The sequence below is a fragment of the Hoplias malabaricus genome, chromosome 2 (genome assembly GCF_029633855.1).
Source record: "Hoplias malabaricus isolate fHopMal1 chromosome 2, fHopMal1.hap1, whole genome shotgun sequence".
NCBI lineage: Eukaryota > Metazoa > Chordata > Actinopteri > Characiformes > Erythrinidae > Hoplias > Hoplias malabaricus.
Genome location: NC_089801.1, coordinates 16,428,202 through 16,444,215, shown reverse-complemented (window position 1 = coordinate 16,444,215; position 16,014 = coordinate 16,428,202). Strand labels below are relative to the sequence as shown.

Here is a 16,014-nt window from a genome sequence, read left to right as displayed (position 1 = left end):
CTCTCCCTCTCTCTCTCTCTCTCTCTCTCTCTCTCACTCACTCTTTCACTCTCTCACCTGTTCACTCAGTGCTGAACTGATCTAAACAGGAGTCTACAGGAAGCTCTATTCAGCAAAGGCTTTGTACAACTAAAATGTTAAAAGGACACTTTTTGGCAAAGTTCTTCAGCAGCTGATCCCAAGGAGAGCTCTTTTTGGCGAGGTTCTGCTGGACTCTGAGGAACCGGATTCTGGACGGGGTTCTGCTCTGATTAAGGTTGTCTCTGTGGTCTCGAGGTAAAGATGTACAGCATGCTGGAGCACGACCTCCCTCTGAAGGGGCCGATGTCTGTCCAGCAGCAGCAGGTCCAGGGCAGTGTGATGGTTCCGGCTCCTGGAACCACTGGAACACACACGGGAACTCACACTGGAACAACGCTTAGTGGAACTCTTTCTGGAACACACCCTGGGTCTCACTCTGGATCTCACGGTGTTAATAAACCGCTCCACACACAGCTCAGCCGGAGTGCGGACCCCATGGACAAGGTGAAACGGCCGATGAACGCGTTTATGGTGTGGTCTCGGGGTCAGCGCCGGAAGATGGCGCAGGAGAACCCCAAGATGCACAACTCGGAGATCAGCAAACGCCTCGGTGCCGAGTGGAAGCTCCTGAGCGACGGCGAGAAGCGGCCCTTCATCGACGAGGCCAAGCGACTACGCGCCCTGCACATGAAGGAGCACCCAGACTACAAGTACAAACCTCGCCGCAAGACCAAGCCCGTGCCCAAGAAGGAGGCCCCAGGGCCCAGGTACCCTCTGGGGGGCGCTCTTGGTCCTGGGCAAGGCTCTGGGGTGAGCACAAACATGGAGACATATAGCTGGGGTCACGTGGGGGGATACGCTCCACTGCAGACGGACACGCTGGGCTACGGACAGCAGCTCCATCGCTACGACCTGCAGACCCTGCAGTACCCCAGCACCATGGCAACCGCACAGGGGTACATCAACGGAGCCAACTCATACAGGTCAGACACACGCCTGGACACACCTGCAGACTCATACATGCCTGCACATACCTACATACCTGAAAATACCTACACACTCCTGAACAAACCTAAAAAAAATACACACACCTGAAAATACCTACACACTCCAGAGCAAACCTAAAAAAATACTCACACACACCTGAACATACCTGAAAATACCTACACACTCCTGAACAAACCTAAAAAAATACACACACCTGAACATACCTGAAAATACCTACACACTCCTGAACAAACCTAAAAAAATATACACACCTGAACATACCTGAAAATACCTACACACTCCAGAATAAACCTAAAGAAATACTCACACACACCTGAACATACCTGAAAATACCTACACACTCCTGAACACACCTAAAAAATTACACACACCTGAACATACTTGAAAATACCTACACACTCCTGAACAAACCTAAAAAAAATACACACACCTGAACATACCTGAAAATAGCTACACACTCCAGAATAAACCTAAAGAAATACTCACACACACCTGAACATACCTGAAAATAGCTACACACTCCAGAATAAACCTAAAGAAATACTCACACACACCTGAACATACCTGAAAATACCTACACACTCCTGAACACACCTAAAAAATTACACACACCTGAACATACCTGAAAATACCTACACACTCCTGAACAACCCTAAAAAAACACACACACCTGAACATACCTGAAAATACTTACACACTCCTGAACACACCTAAAAAATACTCACACACACCTGAACATACCTGAAAATACCTACACACTCCTGAACACACCTGAAAATACTTACACACACACCTGAAAATACCTACACACTCCTGAACATACCTGAAAAAACTTACACACACCTGAATATACAGCTGGACACACCTGAAAATATTTACTCACACCTGAACACACATACACACGCACCTACACATATCTGCAGACTCCTACACACACCTGAATACATACATGAACATACATGTGAACACACCTACACATATCTGGAGATTCTGAAACACACCTGGAAAAATTTACACACACTTGAAGATACACCTGGACTCACCTGAAAATACCTACACATACCTGAATACATGCCTGAACATACACCTGAACATACCTACACACATTCGATCATACCTATAAAAACACACCTGCACACACATACACACAACTGAATACAACTACACCCTACACACTGCTCCAGAACACACTGGAGTTGAGTCTTTGTTTAATTATAGTCTAAACTGTGTGTAAATAAGTCTCTCTCTCTGTCTGACTCTCTCTCCTGTTCAGCTCCATGTCCTATAGCTCCGCCCCCCAGCAGCCTGTGATGTCCATGGTGAAACAAGATGCTGTGTCCCCACCTCCTTCTGCAGGCTCCACCCCCCAGCGAGGCACAATACACACCGACCTGAGGGACATGATTAGCATGTACATGCCCGGAGACACACACTCCTCCGACACACACTCGCAGAGAGGATACAGCCCCAACATCCAGCAGCATTACCTCAGTGGGACCACGCCCCTCACACACATTTGAACACACCTGCAGGGTCACGTGACTTCTGTACCCCAGCTGATTGGACGAGGGCAGAGAGAGCCATGTTTACTGGAGGAAGGCTGGAGTCGTCAAGTGTAGAACCATTCCAGGTTTTCACTGTTCTTCATTTGGAACCTACAGCTAGACACAAAGCATGACACTAATGACTTCATTCCGCTAACACGCACACACACACACACACACACACACACACACAAATGTTAATGATTGGATTGGTCAATGCAGAAAATTAGTCAATGCAGAGAGAGGACAATGACTGCCTAATGATTGCCGTTGCTAATTTGCACACTTTTTGCATATTTTTTACATAATTGGACTCTAAAAAAGTAACATCACAAGCTAACAGCGCTAAGCTAAAATCCATTTTTAGCAAAAACTAGATAAAGTTAAAATTAGCCACAAGATGTCAGTGCTATTTTGGACAGAGTGATGTGTTGTGTGAGTAACAGTGAGAAACTGAACATTAAACAATTCACAAGATTAAAAAAAAAAACTGAGTTTATTAAGTTTAAATAAGTGCTGTTTTCTCTCTCACCTGCTGCTGCTTTCCTGGATTCCTCCTGGTTTTAAAAATAAGTAAATCCCAGAAGGCTTGAGCTCCCTCTGCTGCTGCTTTTACTAAGTGCTGTATAACGTAGATGAATATTTGAAGGCGGATGCTGAACAGAGCGTTTGTGTTAATGGTTAAACTGAACCAGAATCCACTGAAAACTGTAGCTTGCTAATCACTAGGTCACAACAAGACTACAGCACATTCACAGCAAACCAATGACGTAGCTGAGGAGCTAATTATCTGGCTGTAGTCATGGGAAACGTTGGTGTAACTATTGCTAAATTAGCAGCTAGGTTATTACACATCTAGTCAAGCATCAGACAGACCTAGCTGGCTAACTATTAAGCTAACACTATGCACATACCAAACCACCTATGTAGCTAACTGCTAACTAGCTACCTCTGTGCAGCACACTCAGAAATGGAGGACTGGGTTTAGAAAAGAGGACATTAGCCTACACCCTGCACAAACAACCCAACCCGCTAGCTAATGTGTCAAACCGTTTTCCATTCAGTGTTTTCTAGAAGGTGCCAGAACCTGGTTCCTGAAGGTTCCGGACCTGTTTAAACCCTGAAATCTGGATCCTGAGGGAGAACTTGTAAAGAACTTTAAAGACCTGTATTTTCTGGAGCGACTAAAGCTGGAGCTCAGTACTAAACACCTTGAATGAGGTTAAAGAGGACGCTGGGATTGTTTTAAAGATGCTGTTTGACTGAAAATAAGAGTTTGTTTCTTTTGCTACAAAGCCCTTAAAGTAAGGGTCAGTAATGACTTTACAACTTTGAAGGAAAAAAGTAATAAAGTGTTTTGTTATTTTTGTAAATCTGTCGTTTGAGTCCTTCTTTAAAACACTTACACACAGGTCCAGGGTCCTGGGTTTGATCCTGTCCTCAGGTCACAGCCCTGTTATCCCAGGTGGCCTCTGGACCTACCCGCCCAGACCGGGTCAGAACACCTATAATAGGTGAACCAAGATATTCTGAGTTTAAGCTGAATACACTGATGAAAGAGATTTTACATAAATTCCCCCACAATCCCCTGCATGATGTAAATACACTTCTGGCATCCTACCCTCTTACAAAAGTTACATAGTGCAGTTTCTTCAGTGCTGAATGTAGAGCAGTCAGGACAGAGACTCTATTCTCCCTTATACAGCTCAGGGGAGAATCTCAAATATTTTAAAGCTGTAATATTAAAGTAAAAATGTTATGTATTGTTCCTTTAAGGATAAACAGAGCAGAGGAATCCCTTCTGACAGAGCCACAAGCTAAAAGTTACTTACAGGATCATTTGAGTCAGATGGACATTCACACACAGTTAAGGCCATCAGACTGTAGTTACAACCAGCTCAGACTCAGCATATTAACACAGTTAAAACACACACACACACAAACACTGAGCTCCAGCAGAAACCTGGATGATCAGTAAAATCTGACAAGAGTTAAACCTTTTTACACCATCTTCACTTTGATTTAAACTGAATTCTTTGACTCCCATTTGTCTCTTGTTTCTCACTTCATCTCTCACATTTTTTTTCTCTCTCTCTCTCTCCTTAGCTTCTCTCCATTTAACTTTTTCCATTTCTCCTTAGCCTCTCTCTCTCTCTCTGGGAGTGTGTAATTGGCTGTGGGGAGGGGTGTGTAGTGGTGTGTAGTTGTGTATTGTGCTACTGCAGGTGCGTGGGGGGGTGGGGTGGGTGTGGGGGGTGATGGGGGTAAATCCCTCCATTTCTCAGCGCCTCTTATTTCTCCTTTATTCCTCTTTTCTTCTCCTGTCCCTCGCTCTCCCGCTGGGCAGAAAATTAGCGCTGCATTGAGTGTCCACTCTCTCTCTCAGATTAACCCTCGCAGAGCCAGGGCCTTTCTCATGCTAATGCTGTCAGAGCAGGGGCTAATCGGGGTGAGGGGGAAGGCAGGACACATCCAGACACACACACACACACACACAGACACACACACATACACCCATAACTTTCACCCAACACACTATAACACTGTAATCAAAAATAAACTTACAATTGTACAAATGATTAAAACACATTATAACAACAAATTAAAAACTTTTAATTCTGTATTAACACTTTATAAACTCTGTGGAGTCTCTGTGGAGACCATATATGTTTTTTGGTGAAAGATAAAGTGGCCGTGTCTCTGAGTACAGAACACCAATCAGCTTTCAGCTCATAAAGTACTCAATAAAGTACTCAACTGACTAGTATCAATCATCACTATCAACAACAACACGAGCTCTGAACGACAACTCTGAATGAATTAATTAATCAGAGAAACTCTGTGTGTGAGAGACGTGTTAAAGTGTGTGTGTGTGTGTGTGTGTGTTTGTATAGAGGTCAAATTTTCTCCTTGAAAGCATCAGGTGTCTTGACAACGAGTAAAGGCTTCCTCCATCACTATGGCAACCGTGCCCCCCCCAACTCAACTAAACTAAAATCAAAACTAAAGACACAGTGCTACACACACACACACTCAGTCAGAGAGAGAAAGACACTCAAAGAATACTAACCCCAAACTCTCTCTCTCTCTCTAAACACATCTAATACGAAGTAACCAGCAGTGTGTGTGTGTGTGTGTGTTATACAGACAGATAAACGTGTTTATACATAAGTGTGTGTGTGTGTGTGTGTGTGTGTGTGTGGATGATGTATATATAAACACACTAACAAACACACATGAACTGATATGAACAGATATGGATCAGAAACTGTGTTTGTGCATTGAACACAACAAACAAACCAACACACACAAGCACACAAGCATACACACACACACACACACCAACACACACACACAAAAGCATACACGTACACACACACACACCAACACACACACGCACATGCGCACACACACACGGGCACACACACGCTACAAATGGACATGAACCCAGTCCATTATTCACTGAATGTGAGTGTTATGAATGTATGAGTTGTTAGTGTCCTCTAGTGGTGGAGCACAAAACTGAAGCAGTGCAGGATTTGTGGACAGTGTGTGTGTGTGTGTGTGTGTGTGTGTGTGTGTGTGTGTGTGTGTGTGTGTGTGTGTGTATGTGTGCGTGAGAGAGAGAGAGAGAGAGAGTTCTTTCAGAAACAAGAACATCTGGAGCACTATCACTGCACAGTAAAAAACAAATGCAGAAACAAGAAGGAGGAGGTTTTTGGGAGTTACCTGCAGCTCACTTGGTTTCAGAACTGCTCAGTTCCCTCACTTTCTCACAGTAAGCTGTAACCTCCTCTGCTCCTTCTTCGCTCCATCCCATTCTTTCTCTTCTTAAGGCCATAAGCCTGAGAATGGAGAGTGTGACGAGAATCCTGCAGAGAGAGAGAGAGAGAGAGAGAGAGAGAGAGAGAGAGAGAGAGAGAGAGAGAGAGAGTTAGGGAGGGAGAGAGAGAGAGAGAGAGAGAGAGAGAGAGAGAGAGAGAGTTAGGGAGGGAGAGAGAGAGAGAGAGAGAGAGAGAGAGAGAGAGAGAGAGAGAGAGAGAGAGAGAGAGTATAAGAAGACAGAAAACTCTTAACTAGTGTCTGTGAGTGATGGTTTGGGGCACAGACGTGAACATGGACGAAGGGTACAAACCTGGTGCTTTGGTTCCCCCGGTGGCAACACACAGTCACTACATTCATTTACAGATCAAAAAACTAATTTGTTTAAAAGACAGGTATTAATTCAATAAAAAAAACAAGCGGTGGGAGTCAGTCTGTGAGAATGTATCAGAATTATATCACACTGTGGGAACTTAACCCTTCTGACACACTCCTCATTTTACTTTAGACGTGTTTCTGTAAACAATCAAACCATGCATCATTTCCATCTCTCCAACTCCAACAATTACAGACCACACTGCAGAGACCACCTACCATACAGCCCACCCTGCATACAGAGACCACACTCCATACAGACCAACCTGCAGTCCACCCTGCATACAGAGACCACACTCCATACAGCCCACCTTGCAGAGACCACCCTGCATAGAGACCACACTACATATAGACCAACCTGCAGAGACCACCCTGTATACAGAGACCACACTCCATACAGACCAACCTGCAGAGACCACCCTGCATAGGGACCAGACTCCATACAGCCCACCCTGCAGATACCACACTCCATATAGACCAACCTGCAGAGACCACCCTGTATACAGAGACCACACTCCATACAGTCTACCCTGCATACAGAGACCACACTCCATACGGACCACCCTGCAGAGACCACCCACCATACAGTGCACCCTGCACTGTAAAATCACTGAAGCCACCGCAGTGTCGTAAAAAGTCCTTAGCAGTGTCCCGCACACCCCAAAGGATCTAAGCCTCCTCAGCAAGTAGAGACGACTTTGGCCCTTCTTGTACAAGACATCTATGTTTATTGACCAGTCCAGTTTATTGCTAAGGTGAACACCCAGGTATTTATACTCCTTCACAATCTCAATGTCCACACCCTGGATGTTCACTGGTGCAAAATGGATAGGCTTCTTTCCGAAATCAATCACCACCTCCTTTGTCTTGCTGGCATTAATACACAGATTGTTCAAGTGACACCAGTCCACAAAGTTGATGACCACCTCTCTATACTCCAGATCGTTCCCCTCTGACACACGTCCAACAATGGCCGTATCACCAGAAAACTTCTGGAGGTTGCAGCTGTCTGAGTTATAACTTAAGTCTGATGTGTAGAGTGTAAAGAGGAAAGGAGAGAGAACTGTACCCTGGGGGGCCCCCCATGCTGCAGACCACCACATCAGACACGCAGTCACGTAGCCTCACGTACTGCGGTCTGTTGGTGAGGTAATCAGTGAGCCATGCAGCCAGATAACAGCCAACACCAGCTCCCTTCATTTTCCCCCTTAGTAGTGGTGGCTGGATTGTACTGAAAGCATAGGAAAATTCAAAGAACAATACTCTTACAGCACTCCCCGTGCCCTATAAGTGCCAGAGTGTTCCGTGTAGCAGGTAGATGACAACGTCCTCCACACCAATGCCCGGTCGATACGCGAACTGTGTTGAGTGTGTGTGTGTGAGCATGTGGCTGTGTTGAGTGTGGGTAAGTGTGTGTGAGCGTGTGGCTGTGTGTTGAGTGTGTGTGTGTGAGCGTGTGGGTGTGTGTTGAGTGTGTGTGCGTGAGTGTGTGGGTGTGTGTGGAGTGTGTGTGCGTGAGCGTGTGGGTGTGTGTGGAGTGTGTGTGCGCGTGGGTGTGTGTTGAGTGTGTGAGCGTGTGGGTGTTTGTTGAGTGTGTGTGCGTGTGGGTTTGTGTTGAGTGTGTGTGCGTGTGGGTTTGTGTTGAGTGTGTGTGTGCGTGAGCGTGTGGGTGTGTGTTGAGTGTGTGAGCGTGAGCATGTGGGTGTGTGTTAAGTGTGTGTGTGAGCGTGTGTTTAGTGTGTGAGCGTGTGGGTGTGTGTTGAGTGTGTGTGTGAGTGTGTGTTGAGTGTCTGTGTGAGCGTGTGGGTGTGTGTTGAGTGTGTGTGTGATCGTGTGGGTGTGTGTAGAGTGTGTGTGTGAGTGTGTGGGTGTGTGTAGAGTGTGTGTGTGAGTGTGTGGTTGTGTGTAGAGTGTGGGTGTGTGTAGAGTTTGTGTGTGTGAGACAGAACAGGGGAGGGGACGAGGGTTTGACCCAGAGAGGGGACGGCAGGTTTGACCCGGGGAGGGGATGGCAGGTTTGACCTGGGGAAGGAGACAGAGGGTTTGACCCAGAGAGGGGAAGGAGGGTTTGACAGGGCGACACACACTCACTCACACCTACGGACACTTTTTGGACTTGTTGGACACCAACATGTGTTTTTGGAGCGTGGGAGCTGTGTTTCTCTCAATATGGAGGACGCTTGGATGAGCTTGTTCACAAATGCTACATGTGAGATGTTGTTTACAATCCTTACTGATATGGTTTGTGGCTTGAAGACATACAAAGCATATGCCATTGGCCTTTAAAAGGCTGAGCTTATCTTTGTGAGCTTTCCTTGCAAAATCTTTGCATTTGTCCAAGGTGTGCTTTGAGCTACAGAGGGTGAAATAGGGTTGAAACTTTGTCTTTTGGAAAAAGAGCTACACTTGTGACATAGCTACTGCCATGACTTTGAAGAGTGTGACTTCACAATAAGCTTAGGCTTTCCCCTAATGGCTGTCTGATCTTGAAGATCACCAAATACTGGATCAGCTGCTAAATTTTTCAATAAAAGAGACAAGATCTAAAATTCATACCCTTCGATTCCGGTGCTCTTGTAGCTCCTATGCCTTATTACAGCATTTCTCACTGAACTTATACGACAACTTGTGGACAGTGCTTCTCATATTGGACACTGTGTCCAGCTCCTCCATGTACTTCATATCCTCCATAGCATTGCAGCAGCTCCTGAGGAACATAGCATAATCCTGCAACACTTTGGAATCCTCAGACTTTATTTGAGGCCAAGAAGGAGCTTTGTCCAAATAGCCACAAGAAATCTTATATTCATCTCCAATGTTTTCCTTCAGTAATTTCTTTGCATTTTCATAGGCTCTATCTGGTGCCATATATTCATAGCTCTTGACTGGCCTTTGTGCTTTGTGCCTGCTATTTGAATGACTGAATGACTGATATACATTACCTTGTGGTAATGTAGACAGAAGTTGCTGTTTCATGAGCATCCTTTTTAACTCACTTTGATTTTCCAGAATCCTGTTCATAAAAATTTCATGTGATGCATTGTGTTGATTTTGCTGCTGAGGGAAGAATGGAAGGAATGGTAGAGGTAAAGCTATGAGACAGTGTGTGTTGCGGTGGAGACTGTGCATTACTAGTGGCTCTAGAATGAAAGGACCTGGTGTGATATGTATCTGGGCCTACATCAAGCAGGGGAAATTGTACATGAATGCCTGTTTGGGGTCACACTGCTGGAGTCGTCATCTCTTGAAGATTAAGAGAGCTGCCCAGCATTTCATCCAATGAAGCATGGGTGGTGGTTCCAGGGGCTTCAGCGCCTAATAAAGTTAATGAAACTAAAAGAGGATCAAAGTTTTCAGCATTAGACAAACTGAATGCAGCCTCTTTTAAATAATTAATTTTCGCAGTTGCGGCATCTATTTCAGCACTCATCTCCAAAGTTTCTCTCCTTTATCTTAATCTTTCCTCTTGTTCGTGAATAGCATGTTTCTCTTGTAATGTTGAATCTTTAACCATTAAAGCAGCGCGCTCAGCCTCTGCATTAATGCGCAATGACGTTGACGTTTCATTTGATGATTCATTTGACTTGTGTGATGCCGCATCAGTAAAGCCGTGATCAGCGTTGGCATTATCAGGAAAAACAGGAGGTGATTCCCCCATTTGCGGTAGAGAAGCAGTGACCTCCATTTGGTTAGAGGAAATGGGGTTTTCCACAGCTGTAATCAGTGGCGGATGCTGGTCTTTCAAGGAGGGGAAGCTCAATTTCGGCCTACATCATGAAATGTGTCGGTTTACTTATACGTAAATTCTACCCTCCGTTCCTTTTCAAGAAAATGATCTGTGACCCTGTCGTACCAACAAGGCGTCTTTTCCAGGGACTTGACTAGTGTCCTCTCAATGGCCAGCAGAGCTAGGCTGCCTAGACGGCCTTGGCCCATGTGAAGTGTGTTCGCCTGTGAGTGCTTTGTGACGGTGGAGGGGCTCAGCAGCACCCGCTGGACAGAAACTGTGATAGAAGTCAGAAAGAGTGATAGAAGTCAGTCTCCAAACACAAGCAGCTACAAAAAACCCCACAAGAAATAGAAGCTTGATTTGTCGCTAGTCGTTTTTAACAAAGAAAATGCCGCTAAGAGGATTAAGATAGTCTAGGTCAACTCAGAACAGAATGAAAATGTAATGCTCCCATGGATCTTTACACCAAAGGATAGCTGATTCGTTCATTTCGCTGTCAATCAAAAAGGGATTCAGCCTCAGACAGATCATCCAATCATCATGCAGAAGCTGAGCGTCCGGGCCAGCCAAGGCCAGCCCACTGCCCCATAGATCCCCAGAGACACTGAGCGTCCGATGGGCGGGACAAAGCCCAGCATTTATCCAATGACTCGTCTCGTTTCCCTGCACTTCGCTGCTTCTCCATTGAACTCTGTGGACGCTCAGCGTCCGCACTGTTTAAATCACTGTGAATCTGCACAAATGATTGAGAGGAAAGCCGCGTCTTTACCAGTGATAAGAAGTCTGAACTGATTCTGAACAAACGTTAATCGCGTTGAAGTGCATATTTATTCAATGATATGTACACACAACAGTATATATTTGATCACTTATTTTTTGACATTTTAGGGGAAGCTGAGCTTCCCTTGCAGTCTTAGAGCAATCGCCACTGGCTGTAATCCATCTAGTTACATTTGCAATAAAAGCCATTATCTGCGCACATCTGGGCTGATACCATTTTCCATCATCTTCAATATGTTCCTCATCCAACATTTCAACATGTGTGTAAATCCTTAAACTCTATATAAGATATAGATATAAGACATTTTTCCAGATCTGGCTGAGTGCAAATTTCTATCATTTCCTTTTAGAGAAATCCACCACAATCATCAAAACATACACTTTCAAAAAATACAAAAAATATCAAGCCACTTTCACTGAACGCTATAGAATCCAAAAAGTTCAAAGTCATTCTGTATTCATACCATGATTGAAACAATATCATGTTTCAATCCCTTCAAATAGGCCATGATTTCACCTCCAAATGTTTGGCCAAGGAGTAGTTAACCTGCAAAGATAAATCAGAGTCCTTCAACTCAGAAATCTTAGACCAAACCTGCTTCTAACTTTTTCCAATATTATCCATCCATCCAAAGTTTGGCATTTGAAGGCCCTTACCTCTGCTGAAGCATTCCATTATTCCACTTGTCATGCGTTAGGCCGACGTTTCCTATTGTCTCCAAACGCTTAAGCTTTTAGTCCAAGCGGAAATCTCATCACATCATTGACTTAATGTAATGGTAAAAACAGTTTGAGATCATCCCGTAACCCCTTGTTTGCAATTTTTAATTGTCTTTACCACACAGGAGAGAACAGATTACCAGTACATTACCCCTTGTGTAATCCCTGCTGCAGTAACCCCTGATGTAGTAATCACTGCTGTAACCCCTGCTGTAATAACCCCTGCTGTAGTAAACCCTGCTGTAGTAACCCCTGATGTAGTAAAACCCTGCTGTAGTAACCCCTGATTTAGTAAACCATGCTGTAGTAATCACTGCTGTAACCCTTGCTGTAGTAACCCCTGCTGTAGTAAAACCTGCTGAAGTAACCCCTGATGTAGTAAACCCCACTGTAGTAAACTCTGATGTAGTAAACCCTGCTGTAGTAAAACCCTGCGGTTGTAACCCCTGCTGTAGAAATCCCTGATGTAGTAAACCCTGTTGTAGTAATCCCTGCTGCAGTAATCCCTGATGTAGTAACCCCTGCTTTAGAAATCCCTACTGTAATAAACCCTGCTGTAGGAATCCCTGCTGTAGTAAACCCCGCTGTAGTAAACCCTGCTGTAGTAAACCCTGATGTAGTAAACCCAGCTGTAGTGATCACTGCTGTAGACCCTGCTGTAGAAAAACCTGCGGTTGTAACCCCTGCTGTAGTAACCCTTGATGTAGTAAACCCTGCTGTAGAAAAGCCCTGCTGTAGAAACCACTGATGTAGTAATCCCTGATGTAGTAACCCCTAATGTAGTAATCCCTGCTGCAGTAATCCCTGATGTAGTAACCCATGCTGTAGAAATCCCTGCTGTAGTAAACCCTGCTGTAGTAAGCCCTGCTGTAGTAAGCCCTGATGTAGTAAACCCTGCTGAAGTGATCACTGCTGTAACACTTGCTGTAGTAACCCCTGCTGTGGTAAACCCTGCTGGAGTAATCCCTGATGTAGTAACCCCTGATGTAGTAAACCCCTGCTGTAGTAAAACCCTGTGGTAGTAACCCCTGCTGTAGTAACCCCTTATGTAGTAAACCCTGCTCTAGTAACCCCTGATGTAGTAAACACTGCTGTAGTAACCCATAATGTAGTAAACCCTGCTCTAGTGATCACTGCTGTAACCCCTGCTATAGAAAAACCCTGATAGTAAACCCTGCTGTAGAAAATCCTGCTGTAGTAACCCCTGATGTTGTAACCCCTGCTTTAGAAATCCCTACTGTAATAAACCCTGCTGTAGGAATCCCTGCTATAGTAGCCCCATATGTAGTAAACCCTGTTGTAGTAACCCCTGATTAAGTAAATCTTGCTGTAGTAAACCTTTCTGTAGTAAACCCCTGCTGTAGTAAACCCTGCTGTAGTAACCCCCGATGTAGTAAACCCTGCTGTAATAACCCCTGCTGTAGTAACCCCTGATGTAGTAAACACTGCAGTAGTAACCCCTGATGTAGTAAGCCCTGCTGTAGTAAAACCCTGCTATAGTAACCCCTGCTGTAGGAAACCCTACTGTAGTAACCCCTGTTGTAGTAATCCTTGATGTAGTAAACCCCTGATGTATTAAACCCTGCTGTAGTAGCTCCTGATGTAGTAAACCCCTGCTGTAGTAACCCCTGGTGTAGTAAACCCGACTGTAATAAACCCTGCTGTAGTAAATTCTGCTGTAGCAACCCCTGATGTTATAATCCCTGCTGTAGTAACCCCTGCTGTACTAATCCTTGATGTAGTAATCCCTGCTGTTGTAAACCCCTGCTGTAGTAACCCCTGCTGTAGTAAACCCTGACGTAATAACCCCTGATGTATTATCACTCCTGTAACCCCTGCTGTAGTAACCCCTGATGTAGTAAGCCCCGCTGTAGTAAACCCAGCTGTAATAAACCCTGCCGTAGTAAATCCTACTGTAGTAACCCCTGATGTAGTAATCCCTGATGTAGTAACCCCTGCTGTAGTAAACCCCTGCTGTAGTAACCCCTGATGTAGTAAAACCCTGCTGTAATAACCCCTGATGTAATAAACCCTGCTCTAGTAACCCCTGATGTAGTAAACACTGCTGTAGTAACCCATGATGAAGAAAACCCTGTTGTAGTGATCACTACTGTAACCCCTGCAGTAGAAAACCACTGATAGTAAACCCCGCTGTAGTAAACCCTGCTGTAGAAAATTCTGCTGTAGTAACCCCTGATGCAGTAAAACCCTGTTGTAGGAACCCCTGCTGTAGTAATCCCTGCTGTAGTAGCCCCATATGTAGTAAACCCTGCTGTAGTAACCCCTGATTAAGTAAACCTTGCTGTAGTAAACCCCTGCTATAGTAAACCTTGCTGTAGTAACCCCTGCTGTAGTAATCCCTGCTATAGTAACCCTTGCTGTAGTAAACCCCTGATGTAATAACCCCTGCTATAATAGCCCCTCCTGTAGTAACCCCTGATGTAGTAAACCCTGTGGTAGTAACCCCTGCTGTAGTAACCCCTGATGTAGTAAACCCTGCTCTAGTAACCCCTGATGTAGTAAACACTGCTGTAGTAACCCCTGATGTAGTAAGCCCTGCTGCAGTAAAACCCTGCAATAGTAACCCCTGCTGTAGGAAACCCTACTGTAGTAACCCCTGCTGTAGTAATCCTTGAGGTAGTAAACCCCTGATGTATTAAACCCTGCTGTAGTAGCTCCTGATGTAGTAATCCCTGCTGTAGTAACCCCTGATGTAGTAAACCCGACTGTAATAAACCCTGCTGTAGTAAATTCTGCTGTAGCAACCCCTGATGTAGTAAGCCCTGCTGTAGTAACCTCTGCTGTAGTAATCCCTGCTGTAGTAACCCCTGCTGTAGTAAACCCTGACGTAATAACCCCTGATGTATTATCACTCCTGTAACCCCTGCTGTAGTAACCCCTGATGTAGTAAGCCCTGCTGTAGTAAACCCAGCTATAATAAACCCTGCTGTAGTAACCCCTGATGTAGTAAGCCCTGCTGTAGCAAAACCCAGCTGTAGTAACCCCTGCTGTGGTAAACCCTGCTGTAGTAACCCCTGCTGTAATAACCCCTGCTGTAGTAAACCCCTGCTGTAGTAACCCCTGATGTAGTAAACCCTGATTAAGTAAACCTTGCTGTAGTAAACCCCTGCTATAGTAAACCTTGCTGTAGTAACCCCTGCTGTAGTAATCCCTGCTATAGTAACCCTTGCTGTAGTAAACCCCTGATGTAATAACCCCTGCTATAATAGCCCCTCCTGTAGTAACCCCTGATGTAGTAAACCCTGTGGTAGTAACCCCTGCTGTAGTAACCCCTGATGTAGTAAACCCTGCTCTAGTAACCCCTGATGTAGTAAACACTGCTGTAGTAACCCCTGATGTAGTAAGCCCTGCTGCAGTAAAACCCTGCAATAGTAACCCCTGCTGTAGGAAACCCTACTGTAGTAACCCCTGCTGTAGTAATCCTTGAGGTAGTAAACCCCTGATGTATTAAACCCTGCTGTAGTAGCTCCTGATGTAGTAATCCCTGCTGTAGTAACCCCTGATGTAGTAAACCCGACTGTAATAAACCCTGCTGTAGTAAATTCTGCTGTAGCAACCCCTGATGTAGTAAGCCCTGCTGTAGTAACCTCTGCTGTAGTAATCCCTGCTGTAGTAACCCCTGCTGTAGTAAACCCTGACGTAATAACCCCTGATGTATTATCACTCCTGTAACCCCTGCTGTAGTAACCCCTGATGTAGTAAGCCCTGCTGTAGTAAACCCAGCTATAATAAACCCTGCTGTAGTAACCCCTGATGTAGTAAGCCCTGCTGTAGCAAAACCCAGCTGTAGTAACCCCTGCTGTGGTAAACCCTGCTGTAGTAACCCCTGCTGTAATAACCCCTGCTGTAGTAAACCCCTGCTGTAGTAACCCCTGATGTAGTAAACCCTGCTCTAGTAACCCCTGATTAAGTAAACACTGCTGTAGTAACCCCTGATGTAGTAAACCCTGCTGTAGTAAAACCCAGCTGTAGTAACCCCTGCTGTGGTAAACC

At 45.1% G+C, this 16,014-nt stretch overlaps 1 protein-coding gene across 1 annotated transcript; it reads left to right on the top strand.

Annotated features, from left to right (window-relative positions):
* On the top strand, window positions 1–3,857 carry sox19a (SRY-box transcription factor 19a). The gene is made up of 2 exons (XM_066659215.1): window positions 1–1,004; window positions 2,303–3,857. Exons 1-2 carry the CDS (start codon window positions 283–285, stop codon window positions 2,547–2,549), a joined length of 969 nt encoding a protein of 322 aa, XP_066515312.1. The 5' UTR covers window positions 1–282; the 3' UTR covers window positions 2,550–3,857.
* Window positions 3,858–16,014: the final 12,157 nt, after the last annotated feature.